The sequence below is a fragment of the Trachurus japonicus genome, chromosome 9 (genome assembly GCF_045865225.1).
Source record: "Trachurus japonicus isolate A0001 chromosome 9, Traja_1.0".
In the NCBI taxonomy this organism is placed as follows: domain Eukaryota; kingdom Metazoa; phylum Chordata; class Actinopteri; order Carangiformes; family Carangidae; genus Trachurus; species Trachurus japonicus.
The window spans coordinates 26,318,632-26,345,508 of record NC_140915.1 but is presented as its reverse complement, the minus strand read 5'-3'; the positions used below and the strand labels follow the sequence as shown (position 1 = coordinate 26,345,508).

Genomic DNA, 26,877 nt, shown 5'->3' with positions numbered 1-26,877 from the left:
GATACTTATCTAATTACTGTACAGGATTCATAATAGCTCCACTTATACATCTATCCCAGGATGATTATCTGCAGGTTAATTGTCTGGAGTTTTGCTTCTCCCAAAGGAGAATAATGTGGCAAAGAGGAGCCAGTATAGAGCTGTGCGTGGTGATGGGCTGATGGGAGGGGGAGTGGTCTTAACCATGCAAGGATACAATAAAAGCCACTTGTCTGGACCTCTGAGGAGCCCAAACTTTCCAGTAGCACCACAGGCGGCTGCTGCACAAAGACAGGAAGCGGGACTGCCAGATGAATAAAAATTAAAAGAGAAGAAATATTGTTTGGGCTCTCTTCAAATATTTAAAGTTTAGATAACTTAGTGCAGTTTTACTTCAAAGTTCAATATTTATATTTTTACTGAAGAGGGTTATTTGTGAAAATAGAGAAAATGACGAGCCTGCTGTGCATCACAATAATCTCCCTGAGCCTGGCTGCCAGTGTGTACAGTCAGGGGACGAGCCCTCCCTTTCAAGCAACAGGTAAGAATACATTTCTGTAAAAAAAAAAAATGATACCACCCACTAATTTATATTATAAATTGTGTGCACTTGTTACTTTTTTTGTGAATGCATGTTTGTGTGTGTGCTTGAGTGTGCATGTAGAAAAAAAAAGACCAAGAAGGAGGATGAGCTGTGTAAGAGACCTAAGTAAAGTGGTACCACAGCTCAGGCTTCTCTAACAACAGGGTCATTGTAGGAGTAGGTAACAGAGTCGTCTCTGGGGCAACACATACACTGCCACAGTGTGACTCACCATTGACTCATTGACTCGCTGCAAACTGGCCACCACAGCATGGACCGGCTGCTGAATAAATCACCCTGTCATTCACAGAGGCTCTCTGCCCACGCTACTGAATGAGGACCACATCACTGATACTACTCTGGCTGTTCTCTTAAAATGGGTCACAGGTGCCTTAGTGGCTGAAACAAGCCTAGTAGTAGTCTTTACAAGAGTGTGAAAATAATCCACTTTCCCACGGTTAAATCTTGACCTTTTGATCTTTTTTGTTTTGCTTTTCTGTTTTGTCATTTCATTGTTTTTCTATCTTCTTTTTTCCTCATTGTCAACAGAACATAAAAACCTAGAAAGAAGTCTTATCAGAGAGCGCCTGCACTTCTTTATGATGCTGTTATAATTCAAATTCACACCTCTCCCACAGAATGGCACACTGAGGGAGTTGCTGCAACTGCAAGCTTGGAAATACTAGAATAGATCTATTGCTGTGGTGGGGGGAAAAATGGTAGCTAGAAGCCTTTGTGTAATAATATGTGCTGAGTGATATTTAATGTGCTTTCAGCAGCCCCTGCGAGCTGACTCAGTGAATGTCAAATTAGGGATGTGTCAGCTCTTCTCTTTTCCAAGATGGGAGGAAATAGCTCGTCTGTAGGGAGAACAGTTTCACTCTGGGACGAAATTATGCTTTTTTATCCAAACATTGAAATAACTGCCATTGGCCAGTGATGTGTGCGTATGTGTGTATCGTGCACATGTGTTTTATACTGCATATGACCTCACTGTCTGCATCATGTGAAAGCTCACTGGCGCAGCTCTGGCCAGCTCAATTGCAGTTCCATACAGTATAGCTTTTATTGGCAACGTGAGCAGTGTGTTCTCTGTCTGTTCACGGGGCGTTGCCTGTCCATATACCAACTGACTCACTCTGGCACTGAGGATTTTTGGAAACCCGCTACGGTTACAGGCAGTCTGACAGGAGCAGAGTTAAGATTAATGATCCGCAGCCAAACGTATAGAGCCCTATGCTGAACAGCAGCCAAATGACTCTGCCTTTCCCTGTGAGGTAATAGCCTGTTAAGTCTAATGCTTACTGTGGTTGTTGGTTACTGAGGCTTGGCCCCTGTTGCTAGGGCTGGGTGGGGAAAAGGGGCCTGGCTGGAGATGGGATGACGATGGGGGCTGCAGAGAAAATATGTTTAGGCTAGGGGGACATTGACGGAGTCACGTTCAATCCCATTGCACATATGTTAGTTCAATCTGAGAGAACTTTAACAAATGACTCTGTTGACAGCCCACTGTACATGTGGGCTAGGGACTGCATATACATTTTCCCATGTGAGCACTACACACCTGTGCTTTGTGTTTGTGCCTGTTCTGCTTGAGAGACAACAGGAAGCAGTTTATTGGAATTAGTGTGTCGGAGTTGGCTCGCTCTGTTTGTCGCAGCTGTGCTTGTTAATTCTTTCTACATATTGACACATGTGGGCCAGCAGCGGAGGAGAGCAAAGCAGCGGGATGTTGTAAAGCTTCACATGTCTAGTTGCTTTGTCAGAGGGTGTGGCACATTGTGCAGACACACTGATTTAAACACGTAGCAGCTGCTCTCTGTAGATTTCAATCCTTTCCATCCTTTCATATGACAGATTTGAGCAAATTAAGCATTTGGTTCATTTAATAAATTAAAGCGCAAAATGTGCTTTGGGGTTTCACACCGCAATTACACTCTGGTAATTCCAGAATATGTGGGTCACTGAGCAGATCTGGACCACTGTAATGCTGTTAATTTACAGTTTGGTGTTACAAAGAAGCAGATGGTTCCAATCACTTGCTAATACAAGCTTTTACAGAGTGAGAGAGAATTGTGCTCGGTCATAAAATGGCAGTAGGTCTTGGCTGCAGCTGCACAGCGCTTTTATTGTCATGCGCACGTGTTCATTTACGTCTTTGCTGTAGTTTCATTCCCAGTTGCACCCTTAACAGAATCTTCAGATAGGAACCATTGAGAATTTGTCGACGGCACATTTTTATGCTAAACATGACCATTTGGCACCACCTTTGACCCCGGAGGGGTTCTTGTATAAATAGGATGTTGTTTGCGGTATGACAAAGAAAAGAAAGACTTCCTTGTTTTCCTGAAAGGCTAAGTACACACAACAGGCTGTTGCTTTATGAGCGTAGTGTGCCCCACATGGTCGGGGCCACATTCTCCTGTGGGACCTGAGTCTGCTGGCAACTGCAGGAACAGGAAAGAGTATGGAATTGCTTTCACCATGCCTGTCTCTCTGTCTGCTACCACTGGCACTCAGTCATCATTATCCTCAAGGCTGTGCCTGAGTGTATGGGACAGAGTTCTTCATTATGCTTAAGGTATTAGGTTGGTATGTCTACAGTAATGAATTCAAAGCTCCTTTCTCAGCACTTTGTTGGCACACTGATGTTTAATCTACCCCCTCCTTCTGTTTCAAATTTCAGGGATTTAAACCACATCAAGTGGTCGGTATTCAGTCTGTGGACAGAACAATGTTTCCACAGGACAGTACAATGAAACTGTTTATCGTAACTACTCTATAAGCTTTTGGAATTTGGAAAAGTTTCGGCATAAATGTTGGGTGGCATCACATCTGCTGAGGTGATGTTGACGTCACCATCTCCTTCACCTTCGCCAGGGCTTTTGATGACCAGTTTCGTCATTCTGGATACTTTGGTCGCACTTGCAAACTGCTACCCATGCAGAGAATTTATGAGGCTATGAGTCATTTCTCACTGACAGAACGGTCAAAGCAGAATCTTGTCCAGACAGCTTTTAAACTCGGCACTGCTTTTAATGACATTAGTAATTAGCAACAGCAAAGGGTGTTAGTCAGCTTGTAAAGTACCTGGCATCTTCCTGATCAGACAAGGGACGAGTAAGGCTGCTGGATGGAGAGACTCTTTTATGGAAGGATTCTCTGGGGTCCGCAGCTGTATGAAAGAAATGGAAAAATGAAGGGTAAAGTGGCACGAGATGGGTCTGAAGGGTAGATTAGTTCTGTCTGCAGTGCTTCTGCTAATTAAATCCTTCTGCAGGAGAGCTCAATACTAATGATCTGAGCACCACCGAACAAAGTCCAGACACACGTCTTCTGTGTAGTTAGAATGGAGAACTGTGACAGTTTAGGCACGGTGTTGATTAGAAGTCGTTTTAGTGTGACTTTTCTATGTATGTGTGTGTATATGTGTTTGTGTGTGTTGAAGGCAGGCTATGGGTTGAATAGAATATAAGGCAGCAAGCCACTGGCTCCTATTATTTCCTGCATTGCCCATGTGGGAAACATTTTCGCTCACAAAGAGCCAGTGACACAGTGCTTCAGTCACGGCTCTGATGTGGCTGCTTGAAGTAAGGCAGTCTCAACACAAATGTTGGCATCCTCAGTCAGAAAGCAGAGACAAACTGGCTCAGACACAGAACATACATCCTTAGTAAGTGGGGAGAAAAATAAATCAGAAACAGAGGATCTTAGGTTTGTCTCAGTGACTCACAGACATGGCACCAGACACTTGAAGGACAATGTTTAAGCTCTGACCCTGGATTCGGCCAAAAACCTGCTTGGTTGCATAACAGTTATAGTTGCAGACTTCTTACAGCCAAACCAAAAGGTTGTTACTTTAGGAGTTCATTCAGTTATGTAATTGCCATATCATATGACAAGTCCTGTGTGGCACAGAGTTGGACTCCACTGAAGGTTGGTTGTTCAAGGCTGTACCTGTGTGGGTGGAGGTTAGAGCTACTGTGCATCTCTCCATCTGGTACTTGTTATTGCCTGGCACAGGCCACCCCTCACTGGTTAGGGTCTTTTCAAATAAGCAAGCCCCCTGTGAGGTCTGAACATGGATGTTGAGGAGATTTTAGGAACCCATGGTGAGAAACAAGCCATTTTGACTTAAAGTTATAAAATGGACAGGGAGGGTGCAGATATAACATACAAAAGAAAAAGTGATGATGACAGCTAGATTGTGTATAATAGACTATATTATCAGCTTACTTGTATTGTATTGTAATGTTACTGACATTGTGCCTGATGTGTTTTACACAAATCAGATGGAACAGATGAAAGAGAAGCACTTTGAGGGTTAATGCAGAGGAGCCAAAGGTTTATAAGAGCCAGGACTGACAAGAACAGGAAGGAGACTGAAGAGGATAACTGGCTCCAGAGGCTGAAGTTTGGCCGGTGTCCAATACTGTATCTAATAAACCCAACAGAATACTCCAAGACTTTGTTTTCTGTGAGAAAACACTTTTAACAGAAAGCCTTTGTGTATGTATGAGTATAGCTCAATAATAAATACACAGGACAGACATGCCAAAACAGGCGGCAGAGTTATATACAAAACAACAACGAGTACAATAAAGACGGAAGAATTGGGAAAAGCAGTTATCAGGCATTTTTCCCTTTTTATTTGGAGTTCTCAAACAGACCTTTCCTACATCAGCAAGCACAAAAGCAAAGCAACGACTTCTGTATGCAATCTTTATAATCAATGCAAAATATATATGAGTTGCTGATTTATGTAAACCTATATAAACACAATATTACACAACTTCCGATGAGGTTATACCTTTTTTTCCCCTCTTTTCCAGCCAAGGTTTTTGCTGGCTTAGGTGCCAACGTCACCCTGCCGTGTAGGCTCAAGTCCGAAGACTCCTTTTCCTTTGGCAGCACTGGCATTCGGATAAAATGGACCAAGGTGGCAGATGACGAGTCACTGAATGAGGATGTGCTGATGTCAATGGGATTCCTCAAGAAGACCTATGGAAGCTTTGAGAATCGTGCCTTCCTGGCGGGAACAGACGAAGAAGATGCCACTATGGTAATTACTGACGTCGCTGTAGAAGACACAGGAAGATACCGCTGTGAGATCATCAACGGGATGGAGGACAGCATGCAAGAGGTCTTCTTGGAGGTGCAAGGTGGTCTCATTGATGGTAAATCCTGTTTATTATATCTATTTAGAAAAGCTCAGAGACATTTCGCATCTCATCTCATGTCATTTCATATAATCTGTCGAAATTTTAATTCAATTGGCAAGACATATTGTGTATATTAAATGTTCCATGGTCATTTCACATATTTCACTGTTGAAAAAAAAATCATAATTTAGAATCAACAATTTTGCTTAACATTGCCTTTGTTTTTCTTCTCTTCTCTTGTGGAAAAAGAAAAACAAAAGAACAGACAGCTTGTGCTGATTTATACAAACCTCTGTAATGAGTCAGCCATGATTACATTTGAATACTGTTCAACAGCAGTAAACAGAAACACATTTTGTCTTTTTCCAATTCATATCCTCACACATTTGATTTACTCATCAGTTTTTTTCATCAGAGGGACAATAATGTCTTTTTTGGAATACAAAAAGCAACAGCTTCTCATGCAAGCGTGATCATTTGCGTGTTTACTCATGCATTGTATTTCTAAAATCTTGCGTTGTGACACATTAGATATTTGCAAAATGTCACAGCACTTCTGTAGTAAAAGGCAGCTCCCACACAAATTCTGTTGATAGTTTTACATGCACAAATGATCAAACTGGGTGGAGGTGGAATAGGCACATGAAATTTTAGACCAAAGAAGCATGAACACAATAATATCAACCTTCTGATGTTTTGATATCTGTTAAAAATTGTGTTTGGTAATCATGAAAAACAGTTGATATTGAAAAGGAAGTTGTAATGAGGCACCAATATCAGTAAAATGTTTTACCACTAAGTTTGCACCACTGTCTACACTTGCTTAAACTGTAATAACATGGATATTTACTTCCGAATTATGATTTTTACCATTTCTTTATTTGATCTTTAATGCAGCAAAGCTTAAGACCTAGTTTTCTAAAGATGAGGCAAGCACAAAGTCTGGCTTCTGCAGACATTTTTGCAAGCTGCTGGACCTGAAAGACTATTAGGCCTACATTCACTAACATAAAATGAAACATCTCATTGCATGCCAGCTAAGGCAACCTCCCTGGAGAGTGGACTCCAAGACCACACACATTTTAAAGAAAGACATAACCTCTCACATCCCTTATTTAAACTTTAACCAGCTGGGTTGACATATTCTCATTTAATCTCTTCCTCTCCTCACAGGCGTTGTGTTCCCATACTCGTCCAGTATGGGCCGCTACAGCCTGACCTTTGCCGAAGCTGCGCAGGCCTGTGCAGAGCAGGATGCTGTGGTCGCCTCCTATGACCAGCTGTTTGAAGCCTGGAAAGGTGGTCTTGACTGGTGCAATGCGGGCTGGCTGAGTGATGGCACAGTGAAGTATCCAATCACCAAACCCAGAGAGCCTTGTGGTGGCTCCAGTACCCCTGGCCTCATAAGCTATGGTCATCAGAACAAACAGACCCGTTTTGATGTGTTTTGCTACGCTTCTGCATTCACAGGTGAGGTTTTAATTTGTACATCCACTGTACTGATATGTTCTTTAGGGTGACAGTTGTTCAGGTGGTGTGCTTGCACCAAGAAACAAGTAACGGAAAATAGTGTATCATCTATTAAGAATAGAATAAGGCCATCAAGTGCTTCTCTTGATCACCTGTTGTTTTCTGCCACCAGGAGATTTCTATTGGCTTGTCCAACCCAACAGCTTGACTTTTGATGAGGCTGTCCAGGCATGCTTAGATGACGGTGCCGAGATCGCCAAAGTGGGCCACATGTACGCCGCTTGGAAACTCGAAGGCTACGATCGCTGTGATGCTGGCTGGCTGGCTGATGGAAGTGTCCGCTACCCCATCTCCAGGCCCCGTAAGAACTGCAGCCCCACAGAATCTGCAGTGCGGTTCGTTGAATTCCCAGACAAGATGCAAAAGGCTTATGGCGTCTACTGCTTCAAGCCACAGTGAAAGGGTAGACAGGGGTAGAGAAACCATAACCACCAAAGAGCTGCAACAACCACAACAAATAAAATCAACAATAAAGCAGATAAGCTTTGGATTTAAACTAGCATGAACTCAGTTTCAGAAGCTGTGATAACCCCTTTTTAACTCCTTAAAAAATACTGTACATCTTACATCCATATGCAATAAATGGCAAAATATTTTGTAGTCATTACATTTTGTTTTACTCTAACTGTGGGTTCATTATTTTTATACAGACTGTGGGGGAAATGGCAACAGTGTCAATGTATGAGTGATGTGACAGAGACAAGAACTTAATGGTCGTGAAACATCATCTAAGTTTGGTTTGTCTTCCACAGAAGGTTTAGATGTGTGAAGTTCAAGATTAAGAGCATTTCTGCACGTGCAGATTATATTTGCTGCTTTAAATGTGTGGAAAGAACAAAAACACGTGATAGTTTATTTTATTTTATCAAGTACCACACCAGTGATAGACCCCTAAATTGGTGAAAGTAATGAACATGACTTGTCTACTACTGTTGAGCGACCGACATCAACATGTTATATTGCAGTAAGTAAGTAACTGGAATCCTTTTTCACGCTCTGAGATTTTTTGACCTATCAAACATTGAGCTGTGATCCAATTTACTGTTTAATACAAAATGAATGTATATGTTTTTGACTGTGATCTTCTCTACATTGATATTTCCCCTTAGTCCAACTCCCATCCCAGCATTTCTTTTTTTTCTCTTTTTTTTTTTTTTTTTTTACATTTTTTGTAACCTTTTGATTATGTTTGTTTAACATTTTTGGGACTTTTTTAATGTTTGTCACTTTTTCGTTTTTTTGTTTTTTTTTGATGTCCGCTCTAAATAAAAATTCAGATTCAGTTTGACACATGCTGAGTTTTTGTGAAGTGTAATTTGTAAACAATTTATATGCATCACATGGAAAACAACATTTTATTTTTAGCAGGTTAGAGAAGAAGTAGGTTAACATTTTTCATATTTGCCATAACACCGTTTCACATTTTGACACGGAGGTTATGAGCTGTACATTTTTACTGGCACCTGTACTATGGTTTCATTGGTAAATACCCATTGAGTTGTTGAAATACTGTAGTGACACGATGCGAGTGAATACTGCATGTATTTGACAATGAAGTAGAAATCAAATCCAGTAAATCTTTTTTTTTGATTCACAAAGACAAGAAGAAGAAGAAAACACATAATTTAGGTATCACTTGTAAAATTTTGACATTTGATATTATCTCTTTTTAATTTTTTTTAACCATGGGCACTGATATGTGGTACTTACTGCAGGTTACATGTGGCATTATGGTGATGCATTCTTTGTCAACACTTGTGCATTTGTACACACTTGCGCATGAGTAATGGTGGAGGTGGAGGTGTTTTGTTTTTTATATATATATCTTATCGCCATGTACCTTTTTCAACAAACTGCTCAAAATAAAGACCATAACTTTTAAAAACAATATTTGAACCTGCTCCTTTTTCCAACAATAAACATTTTAATTTCCACTGGAACCAAATCAGCGTGCATTATGTGCTGATACTGAGGTTTAAGCAGAGATTTAAGCAGCATTGTTTAAGATGCCAAATTAGGGGCCATGTATCTGGCATGAACCCATGCCGTTGAGAGGATTTAAGATTAGACTCTCCTCAACTTGTTCTTTGGCATGTTTTTAATTCAGTGCCAGCCTGCCAGCCCACCACTAAGTTAGACAAAGGAAACAGTAAGACAGTCTGTAAGAGCGTTGTGGGAATGCATGGGAATGGGGTCAGATTTAGGTAGATACAGCAGTGAAACACCAGACAATTGTAGATGTGTGTTATGGTGAAAGCTTTTTGTTTGGTGGATGCTGCAGAGAGCAGAGAGCAACAGAGAACAGAGAGAGAATGTACAAAAATGTTCACCAGTTTTACAGCATATAAAATGTGAATAATGATAAAAGAAACCTTAATTTGAATCCGTGGACTATGCACTTGCAGTAAATTAACAAAACATTTATGTTTCTGCACACTTGGAGAGTTTTTCTTTTTCTTTTTTCTCCAGGTTTATTTATGCTGAAAATCGAGAGTTTAATTGATCAGCGGTTGCTGTTGTAACTAACTGTCCTTGGCTGATCCTGCAGGAGTAAGGCTGAACATTTCATTTGTTTGCTTTCTATGGTTTCAACCTATCAAATGTTTTGCTGACACTCAGTACTACATCCCAAGTTGTCACTCACAGGTATCCAGATTAAGTTACACGTGGTAGGAAAATAGCAGGGCAATAAGTGGATGATAGACACACTGCTTCAGGATAGACAGAGTCTCAGGCGCCTGTCAACCTAAGAAATCAGCAAGAGCCAGGATGCATTTCCTTTCTGAAACAAACCTAGAAAACCTGTGAAATACCTCAACAGGCAGAGAGGTTGAGGTTTTTCCACTGATCACCCATGAGGCATCTGCATTTCATGAGGTGTGATTGTAGACTTTACTCTCGCTGGGGAATCTAGGGTCAGCCTTTGATCACATAACTTAAGTTTTCTCTAATGACAGAGCAGGCTCTCACAGTGAAAATGCAAGGCAAATTTAGACAAAAATTACATCAAACAACTTGATGTTATTATCTATGTAATGGTGTTTTGTGCTACTAAGGAGTGTCAGTGTGAACTTCAAGGCACTGCTGTGTAAAGGGGTGCTCTGGGAACAGTGGTTAAGGGTAATGTACTCAAAAAGCTTCTGTTTTCACACCAAGGGAATTAATCTTCTTACTTTATGCACCACCATGTAGGCATAAGAAGTGTTTGACATTCAAGAAGAGCCACCTTCAGCCACGCTATTGACTACAAATGCAGTGCTATGCAATTATATGCTGATCCAGTTGAGCAGCATCAGCCATTTCATCATGAGTGTCACTTATGATCCCTTATCCACTTCTTAATATGTTTGCTATAATTCACATGCACTGCTTCCTGCCTGTTCCCCCTCAAAATGTAATCTGTCTACCAACAGTGTTTTGCAGAGCATGTCTGATAGGCTCTTCAGTTTGATGTATATGAAAGACACTTTGAAATGAGACGATGTTCTACAGTGCGATTCAGGGAATTCAGTTTAAAAAGGATTCACATTATGTTCAGTGTTTGCATGAATTGTGTGGGTGCTATAAGGACAGAAATGAATATCTACCCTATTCCATGAGCAGACAGAAACCATGACTTAGTCTGACAGCACTACCTGCTGGTGAAACCACAACACTATTTACTCTGTACACAATTTACTGCAAGAGGACCTACATTTTTCATTTATGCATGCTCTTTACCAGCATTCTCCACTTCTGAGGCACTTTGCAGGCATGAAACTGTGAAAGCCTGTTAAAAGTTTGCTACATCATTGAAGCAGAAAGACAAACCATACACAGTTTATACCATCCATTACACAGTAAACTGTAAGTTTGATCCTTAGGAATGATCTTAACTAATGTCTTTTTAATTTTTTGGACTCTCCTAGCTTGCACTTAGTTAATACAACTTCCTGGAGCAGAAAGCAATTAAACTCATCAGGCTAAAGTAAACTTAGCTGAAAAGTATGCGTGAGAATTAACCATCCTCAAAGAAAGATGGTGGCATAAAACTGGTTGCCACCATGTACCTATGGCTGCTAAGCACCAAAAAAACAGAAAGAAGAGGAAGAAGAAGAAGAAGGACAGGAAGGGATAAGAACCATCCTCTGGAGAAACTTGACAGAAATCCTGTTTCACTCGGCAGCATTTTGCACTTTCTACATGAGACTTGGTGCAATATTGGATACCCTTAATTATTTGTAATTATGTTTTTAATATATGTATGTGTGAGTTTGTGAATATGAGTATAGTTTTAAGAGGCTGCACAAGTACATTTTGTTATGTACTGTACAATGACAATAAAGACTAAACTTGAATTTGAATTCAATTTAACTGGCTGACATGATCTAAATACACTTCTTTGCAGCTTCAACTTAGAAATGAATGATAATTTACTTAGAAATGTTGCAATTTCCAGGTAATCAGTTTGCTAAGTTTTTTTAAGGAGAGTCATAATTTACATTTTTCAGTTTACATCGAACCACCAAATCTGGGGAAAACCTACACAAACACAGAGAAACCATGCACAGCACTCAAAAACATATTTCCAAACATTTCTTTAAAAATTCAAAATGTCCTTAGTATATAATATCATTATATTTATTTTATTTCTTTGGTGATTCAAAGCAGGAAAAAATGGTTTGATTTTCTTTAAAAAAATTATAAAAAAAAAAAATTCACAAACATCCCGGACATTCACATTGTAAAACAAAAAATAAAATAAACTGTTATAAATATAAAATGATATTATGTGCACATTAAGGCTGAAACACACACACAGACATTCACAGGCAGACAAAACAAAACAACATTTCTCCATAAAATAAAAATGGCTTGAGACACACATAGCCATCCACATGTACAAATATTTTGTTAAAGTTAAAGAACAACATTATTGCAGCCGATGGGGCCCTCCTTATTTTTTGGTCCACTGTTTGCATTAAAGATGTAAAAAGACGTATAAATCCATCATATTGTTAGAAAGTCTTTCATCCTCAGTGCATCCCATTTAGACAGTCTGTAAATTGTGGCTCCTTTTGAACGTACAATAAAAATACATAAAGAGCACTGCTGGGATATGTGACAGCATCATATTACAGAAGTAAGGAGATCCAAGAGCAGCTTGAGAATAAATTGTATTTCTGCCTAAAAAAGCCATTATGTTCAAGTCTTTTTGAGTGTCTCACAAAATACATTCTCTCAATGGTTGATTTCAATTGACCACAATGACAGAAAGAAGAAGCAAAGAGAGAGCTGACTCTTTGATGTGTGATTATGAACAGCATTAAAATTATTGTAAACATGCTGCAGCAACTATTGTATGTTATGAACTATCGTAAGTTATTGTAAGTATTGTAACACGCATTAGCACAAAATACATGTTACTGGAGCCACACTTCCCTTCTTTCATTTTAAAGCAGATGATGGACATTGATTTCCATCAGTGGATAAAGGCATCGTCGATAGGTAGACCCATCTCTCATAAAAAATTGCAAAAAAAAAAATCAAAAGAAATGTCAGTAAGTTTTTTTTTTCATTCTCTATAGAAAACTATCAATAGACATTTATCTGGACAAGACAGTGATGACATCCAGTGAAGGCTGCCACCACAGAGCAGGTCTCCAGTAGCTGACTGAACAATCTGGCGCATTTTCCCCAGTCTGGGGTGTGTCATTAACCTGGAATCTGGACAACTACCTCTTGCAAAGCTATGCAACTCTGGTTCAAAACATGATTTGTATCTCTGCTGATTATGTTTGAAAACTGAAATTTGATTCTTCATAAAAGTTTATAGTTGTACACATGAGAAATAATAGTCGACCAATATAGGAGCTACTGATGCTTCCATTTGTGTTTTGAGAAACCAAACCTGGATCTCCTAACTAAGAATTAATATAGTTAAGGGTTGAGGGTCTAAATATATATGCATATGTATGCATGCTCATTAAAATGAAGTCCAGCTTAAAACAGCACGACAACATAATCGATTCCTTTACATAACATAAGCGCTATAATTTCACAACAGTTTTTTTCTTTGAATAAGGAACACTTATGGTGATTTTAAATAGCACAGTTGGTGTAAAAAGGTATAAGACAACAGTCATGGTTGTATTATCTGATATGTGATGGACAAAGACAAAATGTCCTCAGTTTAAAAAGGACTGATCAGATTTTTTTTTTTTTTTTTGCTTTTCCAGTAGCCAGCTGAAAGTATTTTATCCACATTGGCATTGGTACAAAACAATGCCTCTTGATAAGAAAAGTCATGTGTCAACATCTCTTTAAAAGGCACTGTGTGAGATTCCATTGTCGTCCAAAAGGCAAGAGAACTGCAGATTATCCTCTTGGATTCTTTGATGTGTTTTCTCTTGTGCTTCTCCTTTGAGAATATTTTCCCACTTTCCTCACAAGCCCCAGCCATGTGTTCTTGTCTTAGGTAAGATGTGCCATGTTGCACGATAATCACTGTCTCTTCTGCCTATGTTCAGTCCTGTCTCTTCTTCCCCGGAAGCGCTGGTGGAAAACAGGGATGGCCTCATCTGGCCATCTTTGGAAGTTGTTGACGCTATAGAGACTAGTATGTTGATGTCTTCTCATAAAAGTCCTCCGATAGCTAGATGCTGTCAGAGAAAAAGTATATGTTGCAATAAATCACTCATATAACAACACTTAACTGTCAAAATAAAATCCAGTTCAGTGTGAGACACGCAAAGGAATGTATGTATATCTTGAGATGCACTAGCTGTACTTACGGTTCATGCAGGTGATTTTAGGGACATCCCATTGTCCATTCCCACGACAACGGATGATTGGGACGTGCCTCTGAATAAAGCCTGTCTGGCACTGGTACCTCACCAGCGAGTTGATCTCATACCTCTCACGCCTCTTACCAAAGGTTCGTGCATTCTCCACCAGAGGGGGCTGGCTACAGGCCACTGAGAAACATAAGTGACAATATAATATTACTCTCCAGAGCTCTGTATTTTCTCAGTAAAGTAAGAAATGATTTGTGCCTGCATCTTATTACCTGTGCCTTTCTTGCAGGTGAAAGTGAGGTGATAGTTGCAAGGAACATCGTTCCACTGGCCATCCTCATGCCAGATCATCACAACACAATCCTCGCCAGAAGAGAAGAAGCTGTCAGGCTGGTTTGGCCTCCAATTTTCATATTGCTGAAAAAGAGATAAAAAGGCAGGGACATGATGATACATTTAGGGTAATTTTTATTTGAATGTACCTTACTAAACCCATCACAAAATGTGTTAGTAAAACCCCTGGCATACAGATGTTTATTTCCTATTTTAGAAGTAGTGGAAACTATTTATGTACAGTATATCTGTTGCCTGATAAACTGAATGCCAGATTACTTAATGAGAACATGTGTTGTTACCACCTATCTTCTTCCACAGGCTGAAAAGGGAGATGCTGTGCTGTTTTGGCAGCAGCTTCATGTCACTGTAATTTTAATTAATGGCCACAAGAGGGAACAACCGTTTCTTTCAAGGAGCCAACATTAACTCAGCAGCTATTACATCATCATAGTTCAGCTGTGAGGGACAGTTGCAGGCTCCATATGATTTACACAAGACACAAAATGGGCTTATAAACAATGTCACATGCAGCCACAATATGTCTAAATATAATAGTACAGTATACTGAGTAGGATTTCTTAAAGTGCTCTGAACACACCACAGAGCAGTGGCTTATATCAGACAGTGATATGTAATAAGATAGTTGGCATGCTCGGCATCCATGTTCCAGGTACTGTGTGTTTAGGAATAAACAGCTTTGTGATAATAGACAAACATAAGTTTTCGTCATTTCATCACACAGTCTGCATACCTGGCGTTACACGTGTAATTCTGCAGGCACAGGATTCCATACACACAGCTGTACATCGTCACACTTGTACAGTATACACACAGCTGTAGCACAGGAATTGATGCTACCTGCAGTCTTTCAGCGCACTCCAGGTTCAAACGGTTTCTTCAAAGCTGTGAACCCCCCACTCCTCCAATCACGCCCCGAGGCTCTGCTACTCTGTCATTATGGTTAACAAACACACACACACCGGCTTCCTGCTTTGCTCACTTCACGTTAACAAATATGTGACCCATCAATTGCACAGCGGGCCTACATCTTCCTCAAAATAATCAAACAAACTTTGATCACCCACAGACACACACACACGCACACTCAATCCAAAGACAAGTCAGCTTGGGGGTTTCAGTGTCCTACTGCTGAAATAAATCTTTTTTTTCTCACATGTAAATATTTAACTTTTTTTTTTAAGTAGTCTTATTATTATTCTTAAATCCACTGAAGGTGACCACCCACCCAGACCCCCTGGGCTCTCTTTCTGCAGCTCAACACAGGTGCTGTCCATCTGTGTCTAGCTGCCTGTCTGATGGCCCTTCCCCCGGGTAGCTTCCTGCTGGCTGGCCCCCCTGATGTGTATAGGGGTTAAAGGGGGTCCATACCTGTCCACGCCTGCCAAACTCCCCTCCACACAACTTCACTCACACCCTCCTCACCCCTTAATCTCTCAGCTGAGGAAGGGTCCCCAAAGGCGGTCCGTGCTTATCTTTTAACCCTGAGGCTTTCTCTATACTTCCTCTATCTTTGGTCCTGGAGAATTATCTTTGAAGTGAGGACATCAGTCTGTGCAACACAGATGCACATGGTAATTAGCCACTTTCCTGTCTTGTGAGGGGGATCTTCAGCAGCTACACACACTATAGCAATCACAGACTTTTGTGCTGCTTCATAAACACTACAGTTTGCATTTGTCTCCCGGGCATAACACTGGACTGTCATCGTCTTTGCTTTGTTGCAGCTACTTCCTTCCCTGTGCTGGACTCACACTGAATAAAAGGATTCCGTGGTGCGTTGACAGCATGGTCCACATCAGATTTATGACCACAGCAGTCACCCAGCAGGGTGTAGCGATATGAGGCGGAGGAGAGTACGTCATGAGAAAGTCACCACAGCCCCTGAAAAGAACGACTCTCCCTCCTAGATGACTGTATCTGTCACCAGCATCTAACCCAAATATTTACACTGTCTCTGTGCCATGTTTGTTGAGACGGAAATATGTGAGAAAGGAACCTATCTTACCATAAGGCTGCCATCAGTCCAGCGGAAGTCACTGTCAAACATCTTATCATTCAGGCCGATCCACTGGTAGTCCTGTCCAAGACCTGCCATACAGGGTAGAGTGAGACACAGCAAATTACATTTCTCTGTTGCCATATGTCCTTTTTAGGACTGCTCAGTTACACAAAGTGTGAGTGGAAACAAGAGATAGTGATGGCATTTTTCTTGTCTGATTCATTTTCTTGCAGTTACAGTACATAGTTTACTCTACAACTACCTTTGTATACTGTATGTGATGTGGCTTCAACAAAAGTACTTTAATTTTTTCAATCTTATCATGTAGGTTTTCTAAATCAGGGTTTGATTCTGTTCTTGCGCTTATGGACATTTATCTACAATTACAGTAGGATCTTTAACTTACGATTGACAAACTGTTGCTCCTCGTGGGAGAGGACGCTGGTGAGATGAGCCCCCTGCATGCGGCACTCTCTCTCTGCTGTGTCCCAGTTTCTTCTGTGAGGGAAGTACTTGTAGCAGTGGCCTTGAAATTTATGCCAGCCGTAGTCACATACTTCTGTATCTGATGGTAGAGAGAACAAGAGCGAGAGTGAGGTGTACAGGAAGAACCACGGGTCAGCAGATGTGAAAAGCAAACATTTTCAAAGGTAAACTTCTAGCTGTTACTTACATCCGTGGATCTGTTTACCTCACCATCATGACATAATCTAATCTACTGCATCTCCAGTGCTCTTCACACCTGAGTATGCCAACCCTCAGGCCTGCTGTTATCTATTGCTGTCTATTGTCTCCAATAAAGATGAAAGGGTAACAAAGTGATGGATTAGTTCCTACAGCCCGTAACAATAGTGAAACAAAACAAGAAGAAATTCTATTAAGTACCATCTATTCAACGTGTCATTGTAATGCTAATGCTTCTTCTCAGATTGATAATTTATATGTATTCAAAAAGCAACATGAAATACTGATTATTTATTATGAAATCATTATTATTATTATAAATTACTGAGAAGACCAGGGTCCTTCAACATCTACAAAAAAAACTGCTAAAACTGGGAGGAAATAGCAAAAAGAGGGACTCAGCATGATTGGACAGACTGGTGAGGAGGGCTGGCTCTGTGATGGGAGAGCTGGACTCACTAGTAACAGTGGCAGAGAGGAGGACCCTGGAGGAACTTCTCTCCATTCTCCCACCATCCTCTACACAACACATTCACCAGGTATCAGTAGTGTGTTCAGTGACAGGCTCCTGTCCCTATCCTGCTCCACACACAGACTTGAGAACTCTATTGTCCCCCTGGCCATAAGACTGCACAACACTGCCCAGCTACGACATTGGAAACAATAATAACACATGTTTTTTCTGCACAGCCACATTTGCACAGTTTCCCTCCACAGGCACATGGGAACAGATTATTTTCTATTTCAGTTGGCTTTCTATTTTCTCAATTCATTCTATTTTAGTATTTGATACCTAACATAGATGTACATGGTGTATATATATTTTACATTTTTTGTATATTTTCTTTTCTCTGTATTATAGTGCTATTTAATTTCTATTGGGATCAATAAAGTATCTCTAAGTCTAAGTATAAGTCTAAGACCCCTGAGAAATTTATGAAACATGCAGCTATAAAGAGGTCATGTACAACTCAAACTCTATAGCATTTCACTTTCATTTCCTAGATGTGCCCTACTTCCATCTCAAGTGTGTTGAACTTAGGGCATCATCTCCCTTGGCTGATTTTTACTGACCAGTGTCTACACCCTAAATTTTGTCAGAATCACTCATGAGTGAATCACACCCAGTTTGTGTACTCAGACACAGCTGCTTTCTCAGAAATGTCTGCCAAAGAAAAGGGAAAAAAGTAACTTTAAGAGGATCAACCCAGAAAAAAAAGCTTAGAATTCTGGGGCTAGATTGTGAATGCACACATACAATCACATCAAAGGGTAAAGATGACAGTGCTATCAAACACGACTAGGAAAAGCTACAGGGTATAGGAACTTCAGACCTTTTACTTCAGAAATACCTTTAGATAACCTTAACTTCTGAGTAACAGAAGGAACGTATGTCATGTACAATCTGCTAGTCTACTCCCATATGAAAATGTCAAGAAGTGACTGGCATACAGTGTAAACCACATTTGAGCTGGCAATAAAAAGTGGTTCATGGATGTTTGTGTGATTATGGTGATGTACTTAGCAGCAATGGGAATCACAAAACACTACTTAATACAGCTGCACTGACAGTAATGATGTCTAATGTTTGCATGACACATGGTCTTTTTATTCTGGTTTATCTCTCCAAGGCAATTGATTAAATTACAGGTCCAATCATGTCATATAAAAATCATCTGAGCTAGACAGCTTATATGGGTACCTGGCACCCCTTACAACAATACTGAAATGGCACATTTTCATTAGTCTGAAAAAGAATATTTAGAGAAAAGTTCGGAGGAGAATCCATCACATCAACACAAACTTACCCTCCTCACAATACAGCCCAGAGTAGCTTGGTAGGCACACACATGTGAAGGAAGCCAGCCTGTCAATACATGTACCTCCATTGCGGCAAGGGTTTGACTGGCACTCATCAATATCTGTGTAAGAAACAGAAGCAATTAGTAATAGGGAATAGCCTAAATGAATTGTAGTCCCCTAGACCATGAATCTCATTTAAGATAAATGTTAGTGAAGTGAGATATTGCGAAAAGAAGTCTTTCCTACCTGTCTCACAGCGATCACCACTGTAACCAGGAGGACAGCTGCAGGTATGGAGGCTGCCAGTTTTATAGCAAGAGCCTCCATTCAGACAAATGTCCTCAGTGCATGTGTAAGTTCCTGTTGTGAGATTAAAATTAAAGCAGAACAAAAGTTGTGTTTAACCAAAGATTATTCTGACTTCATACATTTTGTTGTATTAAAGTTAAAGCCTTTAAAGAAACATACCTGGAATTTCAACAGTTTCACCAACAACGGTGTGGCCCAAATCCAGTCCTGTATCTGGCTGGGCAGTGGAGTTACTGTCTACTTTCTCATCCGCACCAGAGAAAGATGATGGAGTGGTAGCTTCAGATTCAACTGACACTGGCAGGCTTGGTGTCTGTGTTGGTAATATTGTGAACTCTATTTGGGTCGTTGTGGGCATTTCAGTGTCAGGTGAGACATCTCGGTTAATTTTGTCTATGTCGTCCTCTTTTATAGAAGCGCTATCAACACTGGCAGACTCCACCTTTGAAGGTGTGGTAGCGTCTGCCTTGAAGATCGTCTGGATGTCATCAAAGGACAGAGATTGTTGCTCCATATTGGGGATCTTTGGTTTCTTTGTAGTCATCGACTCTCCAGACCCACTTCCAGAGCTGGCAGACCCACTTTCAGTCCCAGTGTCGGAGGGGGACTTAGTCACAGAGGTGATTTTCTCAGTCTCATCACCACTCATCTTAACAGTGCTTGCGATGGTCATACTTTCCTCTGAGCTGCTGCTGCTTTCTGAACTACTCTCAGAACTAGAGGGTGATGATGCACTGACAGATGGCATAACAGTTATCGCTTCTGCTGCTCTAGGTGACTGGGTGACCTTGTCTTTTGAGCTACTTTCAGTTCCACTCACTGAATCAACAGGCTTACTCTCAGATGTCTGTAAAACAGCTGGTGCTGCAGTTATTAACTGTGCTACTTTTTCTGGTGCTGTACTACCATTATATTTTGGAGCGGAGTAAACCATGTTGGTGTCACCCCCATCATAATCTGGGATTGGATAGTCATCATCTGGAAATGGTATTGTTTCAACAGTTGCACCTGGAGATAGTTCAGTCTTTGTACTTCTTGAAACCTGGTCAAGAGTGGGTTCAACTGTCCCATTTTCCACTGAAGCAGATACAGTTACAGTTGCTGATTCTGTAATCTGACTTGTTGCATGACCTGCATAACTAGGCTGAATTGTAGTCGATGATGAATCCTGAGAGGAAAGATCTGTGTCAGGGCGGTGTGTAAGTGCTATCTCTGATTTGATTTGTTCAAATGATTCTTTGGGAGTTGTTAGGTCCTGTACAGTGGAAGATGTTGTGGCAAACAGGACTAAAACATCAGGATGTGAGGATGCTGATGTTGAAAGAACAGCTGGGACTGTGGTGGCTATTACTTTAGTGTCTGAGCTTGTAGATGTTTCTGTTGCATGTGAAATGCCAGAGGACTGATCACTACTTAATGGGTCTGAATCTTGTGTCGAAAAATCTGAAGAATCAGAATCTGTTGATCCTGACTCATGAGAAGGCGATCTCTCAGTTGGATTGATAGTGCTGGACACAGCAGAGGATTGTGGTGCATATGTTTCAGTAATAAAGGTCTCTGGTGACTTCTGCCCTGAAGTTCGTTCATATGTAGATGATTCTGGTTCATCCGTTTGTGTGTGCGTTAAAGTACTGGTGATACTATCCATCTTAGCCGTACTAGACAGGGGTGAATCAGTTGCAGTGATAGATTCAGAGAGAACCGATGGCTCATCACCTGAACCTTCAGGCGAAATGATAATAACTGTTTCTGTTGATGCAGAGATCTCCCCTGACTCTGATGATGTCTTTTCATAACTTGAGCCCTCTTTATCTGTTGAAGTGTCTGTTACAAGTGACACTGTAGTTGATTTCTCAGTGGCAGAGGTAGAAGTGACAATTTGTTCACTCTCTTCTGACACAGTTTTGGTTGATGCTGTTGATGTCTCTCCAGAACCTTCTTGGCCAGTAAGATCTGAAGTCAGCAATGGTGTTTCAGTGCTGAACAGTGATGACACAGTTGGGGTCAGACTCTGTTTTGTTTCCTCTAGCGTGTGGTCAGTTGAAGTCTCTGATGTTTCCACTGAGCTTGACTCTGTTGAGGTAATTGGATGAACAGTTGTCGTTTCTGCTTCAGGCTTTACAGATTGGACGGTTTCTGATTTTTGGGTTATGGATTCATCCTCAGTCAACTCTGTAATTTTAGTGTCTTCTGTAACAGGGGAGGTCACTGTAGAAAAGGTAGTTGTTTCCTGAACTTCATCGTCTTTGTTTGAGCTTCCCTCACCATCAGTTGGAACATCTATTGTTAGAGATGCTTGCCTTGGTGCTTCATTTGTCTTATCTTCCAGTGATGTGGTTGTAACTCCAGTCTGCAGAGTTGTGTCACTGGGTTCAAAATGCTGGCTTGATTCCTCAGTGGGCAATATTGGGCTGGTTGTGGCCAGTACAGTTTTCTCAGTGGAGATGTCAGTGTGGGGATGATGAGTGATTGCAATCTCAGACCTTGCTTGTTGGAAGGACACATCAGGTTGCGTCATCTCCGGTTCTGGGACAAAAGTGGTGACAAACTGAACCATTATGTCAGGCTTAGAAGTTTCATCCTCTTTGGTCACTGTGGCTGGTTTCTCTGAACTGAACACAGGGAGCAATGGAGTAGCTACAGTCTTTTTAGTCTCAGATGTTACTGTCAAATGTGGCGCAGTTGTGGCATCTGCTATCTCAACCCCAGAGCTCACCACTTCTGTAACATCTATGATACTTGCCACTGAATATGTATCTGTGCTTTTGGGAGGAGCTAATGTTGTCTGCATCAAGGGCTCTGTCACAAAAGTGTCTTGGGTGTCAGGAGAGGGTGTGGAAGTTGGCTTCTCAGTGCTGAATAGTGAGGACGCTGTGGATTTAACTAACTTGTCAGATGCTGTCCATCCATCCACAGAAGATGTTGTGTCTAATGTATCCACTGCAGAGCCTTCGTCAGAGTCATCACCACTGCTATCAGTATCTCCATCATCAGTTGCCTCACTGGTTTGTTTCATTGTGCTGGGTTCGGTGGACACTGTTGCATGTGGCGTGGCAGTGACTGAAGGCACAGCAGCTTGTGTGGAAACTACAGTCTCATCAGTTGCGTCGGGACTTGTGGTTGTTACAGCTGGTGGTGATGTGGTCATAGGTTTTTCTGCTTCATCCGTGGTCACCAAAAATTCCTCGCTCGACACTCGAGACACAGAGCTGGATTCAGTTGTTTCAGTTGAGACTTGAGAAGGCAAAGATGAGGATGTGGAGATCTCAGTGACTGACTCAGTGACTTTATCTGTGAATTCCTCACTTGATGAATCTTCCTTCCCCAGCCATTTGGTGTGGGTGTCAATTGGGGAAACTGTGTGTGGTGTAGTTAAATCATATGCTTCTGATATATGTTGCCAAGAAACATCAGCAGGAGATGTGACAGTTGGCTTTTCAGTGCTATAAAGACTGGAAGCAGAACTTGGTATTGTTGTTTCAGTATCCCCAGTGGCAGCTTCAGGTGATGTAACTAACAATGGTTGGTTGGTTGGTTGCTCTGTGCTGAACAGAGAGGAGGCTGTAGATTTGATCAACTTTTCAGATGGAGTCCATCCATACACAGGGAACCCTGAAGGTGTCTCTGAGTTATCTAGTGCAGAGCCTTCCTCAATGTCACCGCTACCTGAATATCCCTCATCAGTTGCTTCACTGCTTGGTTTCACTGTACCAGATTCAGTGGACACTGTTGTGTCTGGTGTTGCAGTGAATGACAGCACAGTACTTTGCGTGGAACTTAAGGTGTCATCACTTGTGTCATCTGTTGTGTCAGCACTTGTGGACGTTACGGCTGTGGGTGATGAGGTCACAGACTTTTCCGCTTCATCAGTGCTCACAAAATATTCCTCACTTGTCACTGTGGTGACCGACATGGAGTCTGTTGTTTCAGTTAAGACTTTAGAAGGCAAAGATGAGGATGTGGAGATCTCAGTAACAGCCTCAGTGACTTTATCTGTGAATTTCTCATCTGATAAATCTTCGAACACCAGTGCTGGAACTGTTTTGGTGTAAGTGTCAATAGGGGAAACTGTGTGTGGTGTAGTTAAATCATGTGCTTCTTCAGAGCTTGACTTTGTCTTTGGGGGCACAGTGGTAGCTGGGGTGGCATGTGGGGATAATGAGACCATCTCCTCAGTTGAAACACCTGCCGCTGGTGACGGCTGTGAGGTGGACAATGAATATTCAGAAGATGTTGAAGCTGGTGACAAATCAGTGATTGAAGCAGCTTGAAATGTCACTGGTGTTGGAGTAAAGAAGGTGGCATCGTCAGTCCCCGAACCTTCTGTGACTTCTGTCACCTCCAACTTTTGTGTCATGGTAACTGCTGTGATACCTCCAGCCTCCTCTGTCTGAATGGTTGGGTAAAATGAAGAGGACGGAACAATGGAGGTAACATCTGCATCAATGATTGTATCATCTTTGGTGATAAGAACAGGAGTGTGGCTTTCCTTCATACTGTCTGTAACTGTTGAAAACAATTCATTGTCTTCTGTTACATCCTCTGTGAATATGGCAGTTGTGCTGCTTGATGTTTTTGAAACATGCAAGACCATGGTAGGTGTTTGTTCACTCAGGTCAGTTTTGGGTTGGCTGCCACTGGGGGTAATGATCACTACCTGTTGGTCAGTAACACTATGATATATAATGGAGGGAACTGGGGTGGACATTGATGTGAATTCATCTTGCCCATGTTCACTGATGGAGCTTACAGTAGTGTAGTCAACTGTAGCATGATCACCAACTGAGGCTCCAGCTGTATGAGAGGGAAACTTTGTATCAGAGGACTGTGTTATACGCTCAGATACAGATACTTCATCTTTCCCAGTACTTGAAACAGGAGGCTTTGTTGCTTCGGAAGTGATGGGGGTATCTGGAGTAGTTTCGCCCTCCTGTGAGGAAATCTGTTCATCAGAGGTTGGTGTAAGTGAAACAAATGTTTCAGTTTCACCTGTCACTTCTCTCTCAGTGGTCTGGTCACCAGAACTCTCCTCCTCTGTAAAAGTAAAATCTGGACTTTGTTTTGATGTATCAGTTGTCGAGAGAGACATGTCAACTGACTGGGCAGGTGTAATAGTATATGCTGTTGTGATTTTTGCCTTCTCTGTGCTGTAGAGAGAAGAAGCAGCAGTAGATGTTGCAAAATCTGATGTTTCACTTTCATGTGGTGCTAGTGTCATTGTAGGTTTCTCTGTGGGTGTACTCAATGGCCCCTCAGGATTCTCTGTGTTATAAGCATCTGAAGACGATGCTGAAGATGTGTGAGAGAACGTAACAGCTGAGCTCCCTGGGGGTGCTGAAGTAAGGACTTTGATAGACGCTGCAGTTGGTTTTTCAGTGCTATAAAGAGAAGAGGCTGTGGTACCCGAAGGTTTTCGAGTAATAACATCATCAGTAGACTTATCTGTTGTTTGGCCACTTGAGCTGTCCTCTGTGCCAGCAACAGCACTAGAAGAAAGTGTAATTTGTTCTGTGGCTGCGACTGTAGTTGGCATCATAGGAGGACTTGTGACTGGTACAACTGTACTTGATCCATCAAAAAAGTAAGCCCCTGCACTACCATCCTCTGTCCCAGAGTCATCTGTGAGGACCCCACTACCCTCTGTATTGTAAATCTCAGTGCTTGTTATGTGTGTGTGTGGAGATCCGGTTGATGACATAAATTCCTTGCTAGGCTGTGTGCCGGAGGGACCCATGGATGTAGCACTCAACATGTCAGATGTACTCTCAGTCTCATCTCTTTCAGTCTCATCTGTGGCCACAGTAAATTTAACCTGTGGTTTTGTGGTAGTCTCAGTGGATGGCTGTGCACCAGACCCATCTGGACTTGATTCCAAGTCATCCTCTTCAGGTAAGCCACCAGAACTCTCCATATCAAAGTAAGTAGAGGTTTCCTTTGAGGTAAACACAGAGACACTGGGTTGAGAGGTTTCAAGTGTGTAGGGACTTCTTGTGATAGTTGTAGAGTCTCTGTCAGTTTTTTCATAAACAGTGGATGTAATTGATGGTCTAAATGATGTAGTTATTGCTGAGGCTGTTGGTTCCACAGAGGGCCATCCAGCTGCTGTTGGTGTTTCCAGGGGAATTTCATCTATAGATGGAGATTTGCCATCTCCTGAGATCTCTATGTCATCCATCAGTGTTGTCATTGTCTCACTTGTAGTTGATGAGCTGGGGGAGACAGAAGATTGGATAACCTTTGTAGACTCCTCTGTCATGAACTGTGGTGAGGCAGAGGTTGATGTTTTAAAACCAGGCTCTGATGTGCTTTCAGATGGGCTTCTGGTGCTTGTCACAAGTAATGGTGTTGATACTGCTGGTGTTTTTGTGCTAAACACTGAGGAAATGGCTGTTGGTGTTTGACTAGAAACTATGTTGCTAACATCAGGAGTTTGTTGAGTCAATTCAGATTCATCTATGAAAGGAATGGATGGCCTTGCTGAACTTGTAGATGTAGTGGCTGTTTCAAGTGAGCTGCCAATCAGTGTTGCTGAGCCGGTATCTGGATCCATTATCTGGTCTGTAGTTGGCAACAAAGGAATGTCAGATGTTTCCTCGATGAAAATTTCAGTTGACTGTCCTGGTGAAATATAATCTTCTGTAGTGATTGGAGAACTGGTGTCTGATTCATCAATTGGAATTATTGGAATGACAGTTTTTTCTGTGCTTATATGCTTTGGGGATTGATGTGTCATTGTAGTCTCAGATGTTGACTGCTGAGTTACTGATGGCTCTCTGGTTTGACTTATGGTAAGAGTGTCTTGTGTTTCAGGTGACACTGATGTTGGTTTCTCAGTACTGTAGAGGGATGAAGCTATGGTCCCAGCAGTTGTTGAAGAATCACTTGTTCCAGGTTCATGTGATGATGTGACTGATGGTGACTCTGTGCTGAATTCTGAAGGCAAAGTTGCTGTAGTAAAGACTGACTCCTCAGAGACGCCAGTACTGCCGTCCCCTGAACTCTCTGTAAAAGTGACAGGAAGGAAGGATGATGCTTCAGGTTCAGCAGTTGATCCACTGATTGCAGGAACAGACTCCACCATTGTAGTCTCACTACTAGTATCTTGTTCAACAGTTTCTGGAAGAGTGGATGATATAAGAGAAGTCGAACTTGGAATCTCTGTTATTGAGCTTGTTAATGTCTCATCCGTGATGGCAGAAACTGATGGTTCTACTGAAAGATGAGGTATTCTTGTTTTGTCTGTTTCAAAACTTGATGTTTCAGTAGATGTTGCTGGTGATGCTTCAGTGCTGAACAATGATAAAGTTGTACCTACAACCGTGGAGGTTGTAGAGAACATGTCTGGGGTTTGGTCACCTGAGCCTTCTGGATCCACTGGAACAGTAACAGGTGATTTTTCTGTCTCATCAGTAACAGGAGAAACTGAGGTCTTGTCTGTTTGCAGTGTGACAGTACCATCTTGTTTCTCAAGCGGATATTCTGTTGACTTCTCAGTGCTAAACAATGAAGATGCAGTTGGAGTTGCTCTTGGTGATTCGGTGCTGAATGATGATGAAGCTGTAGCAATGACAGAAGAGATCAGAGTGAACATGTCAGTGGTTTGGTCACCTGAGCCTTCTGGATCCACTTGGGCAGTGACAGAAGATCTTTCTGTTTCATCAGTAACAGGAGAAACTGATGATTGTGAAGTGTCTT

At 41.5% G+C, this 26,877-nt stretch overlaps 3 protein-coding genes across 3 annotated transcripts in view; 1 reads left to right on the top strand and 2 right to left on the bottom strand.

Annotated features, from left to right (window-relative positions):
* Positions 1 to 224: 224 nt before the first annotated feature.
* LOC146981634 (hyaluronan and proteoglycan link protein 1-like) lies at positions 225 to 8,495 on the top strand. The gene is made up of 4 exons (XM_085787035.1): positions 225 to 520; positions 5,395 to 5,739; positions 6,898 to 7,194; positions 7,367 to 8,495. The coding sequence occupies exons 1-4, from the start codon at positions 430 to 432 to the stop codon at positions 7,651 to 7,653; spliced, it is 1,020 nt and encodes a 339-aa protein (XP_085643161.1). The 5' UTR covers positions 225 to 429; the 3' UTR covers positions 7,654 to 8,495.
* A 3,380-nt stretch (positions 8,496 to 11,875) lies between these two features.
* LOC146981633 (uncharacterized) lies at positions 11,876 to 26,446 on the bottom strand. The gene is made up of 8 exons (XM_085787032.1): positions 19,342 to 26,446; positions 19,120 to 19,233; positions 18,879 to 18,992; positions 16,793 to 16,951; positions 16,393 to 16,475; positions 14,303 to 14,447; positions 14,028 to 14,210; positions 11,876 to 13,895 (listed from the first exon to the last, which is right to left on the bottom strand). Exons 1-8 carry the CDS (start codon positions 26,261 to 26,263, stop codon positions 13,738 to 13,740), a joined length of 7,878 nt encoding a protein of 2,625 aa, XP_085643158.1. The 5' UTR covers positions 26,264 to 26,446; the 3' UTR covers positions 11,876 to 13,737.
* A 232-nt stretch (positions 26,447 to 26,678) lies between these two features.
* LOC146981632 (uncharacterized) overlaps positions 26,679 to 26,877 on the bottom strand; it is a 34,654-nt gene continuing 34,455 nt past the window's right edge. Inside the window, exon 9 of the mRNA XM_085788258.1 lies at positions 26,679 to 26,739. Coding sequence (XP_085644384.1) covers positions 26,679 to 26,739 — 61 coding nt within the window. The remainder of the gene's footprint in view (positions 26,740 to 26,877) is intronic.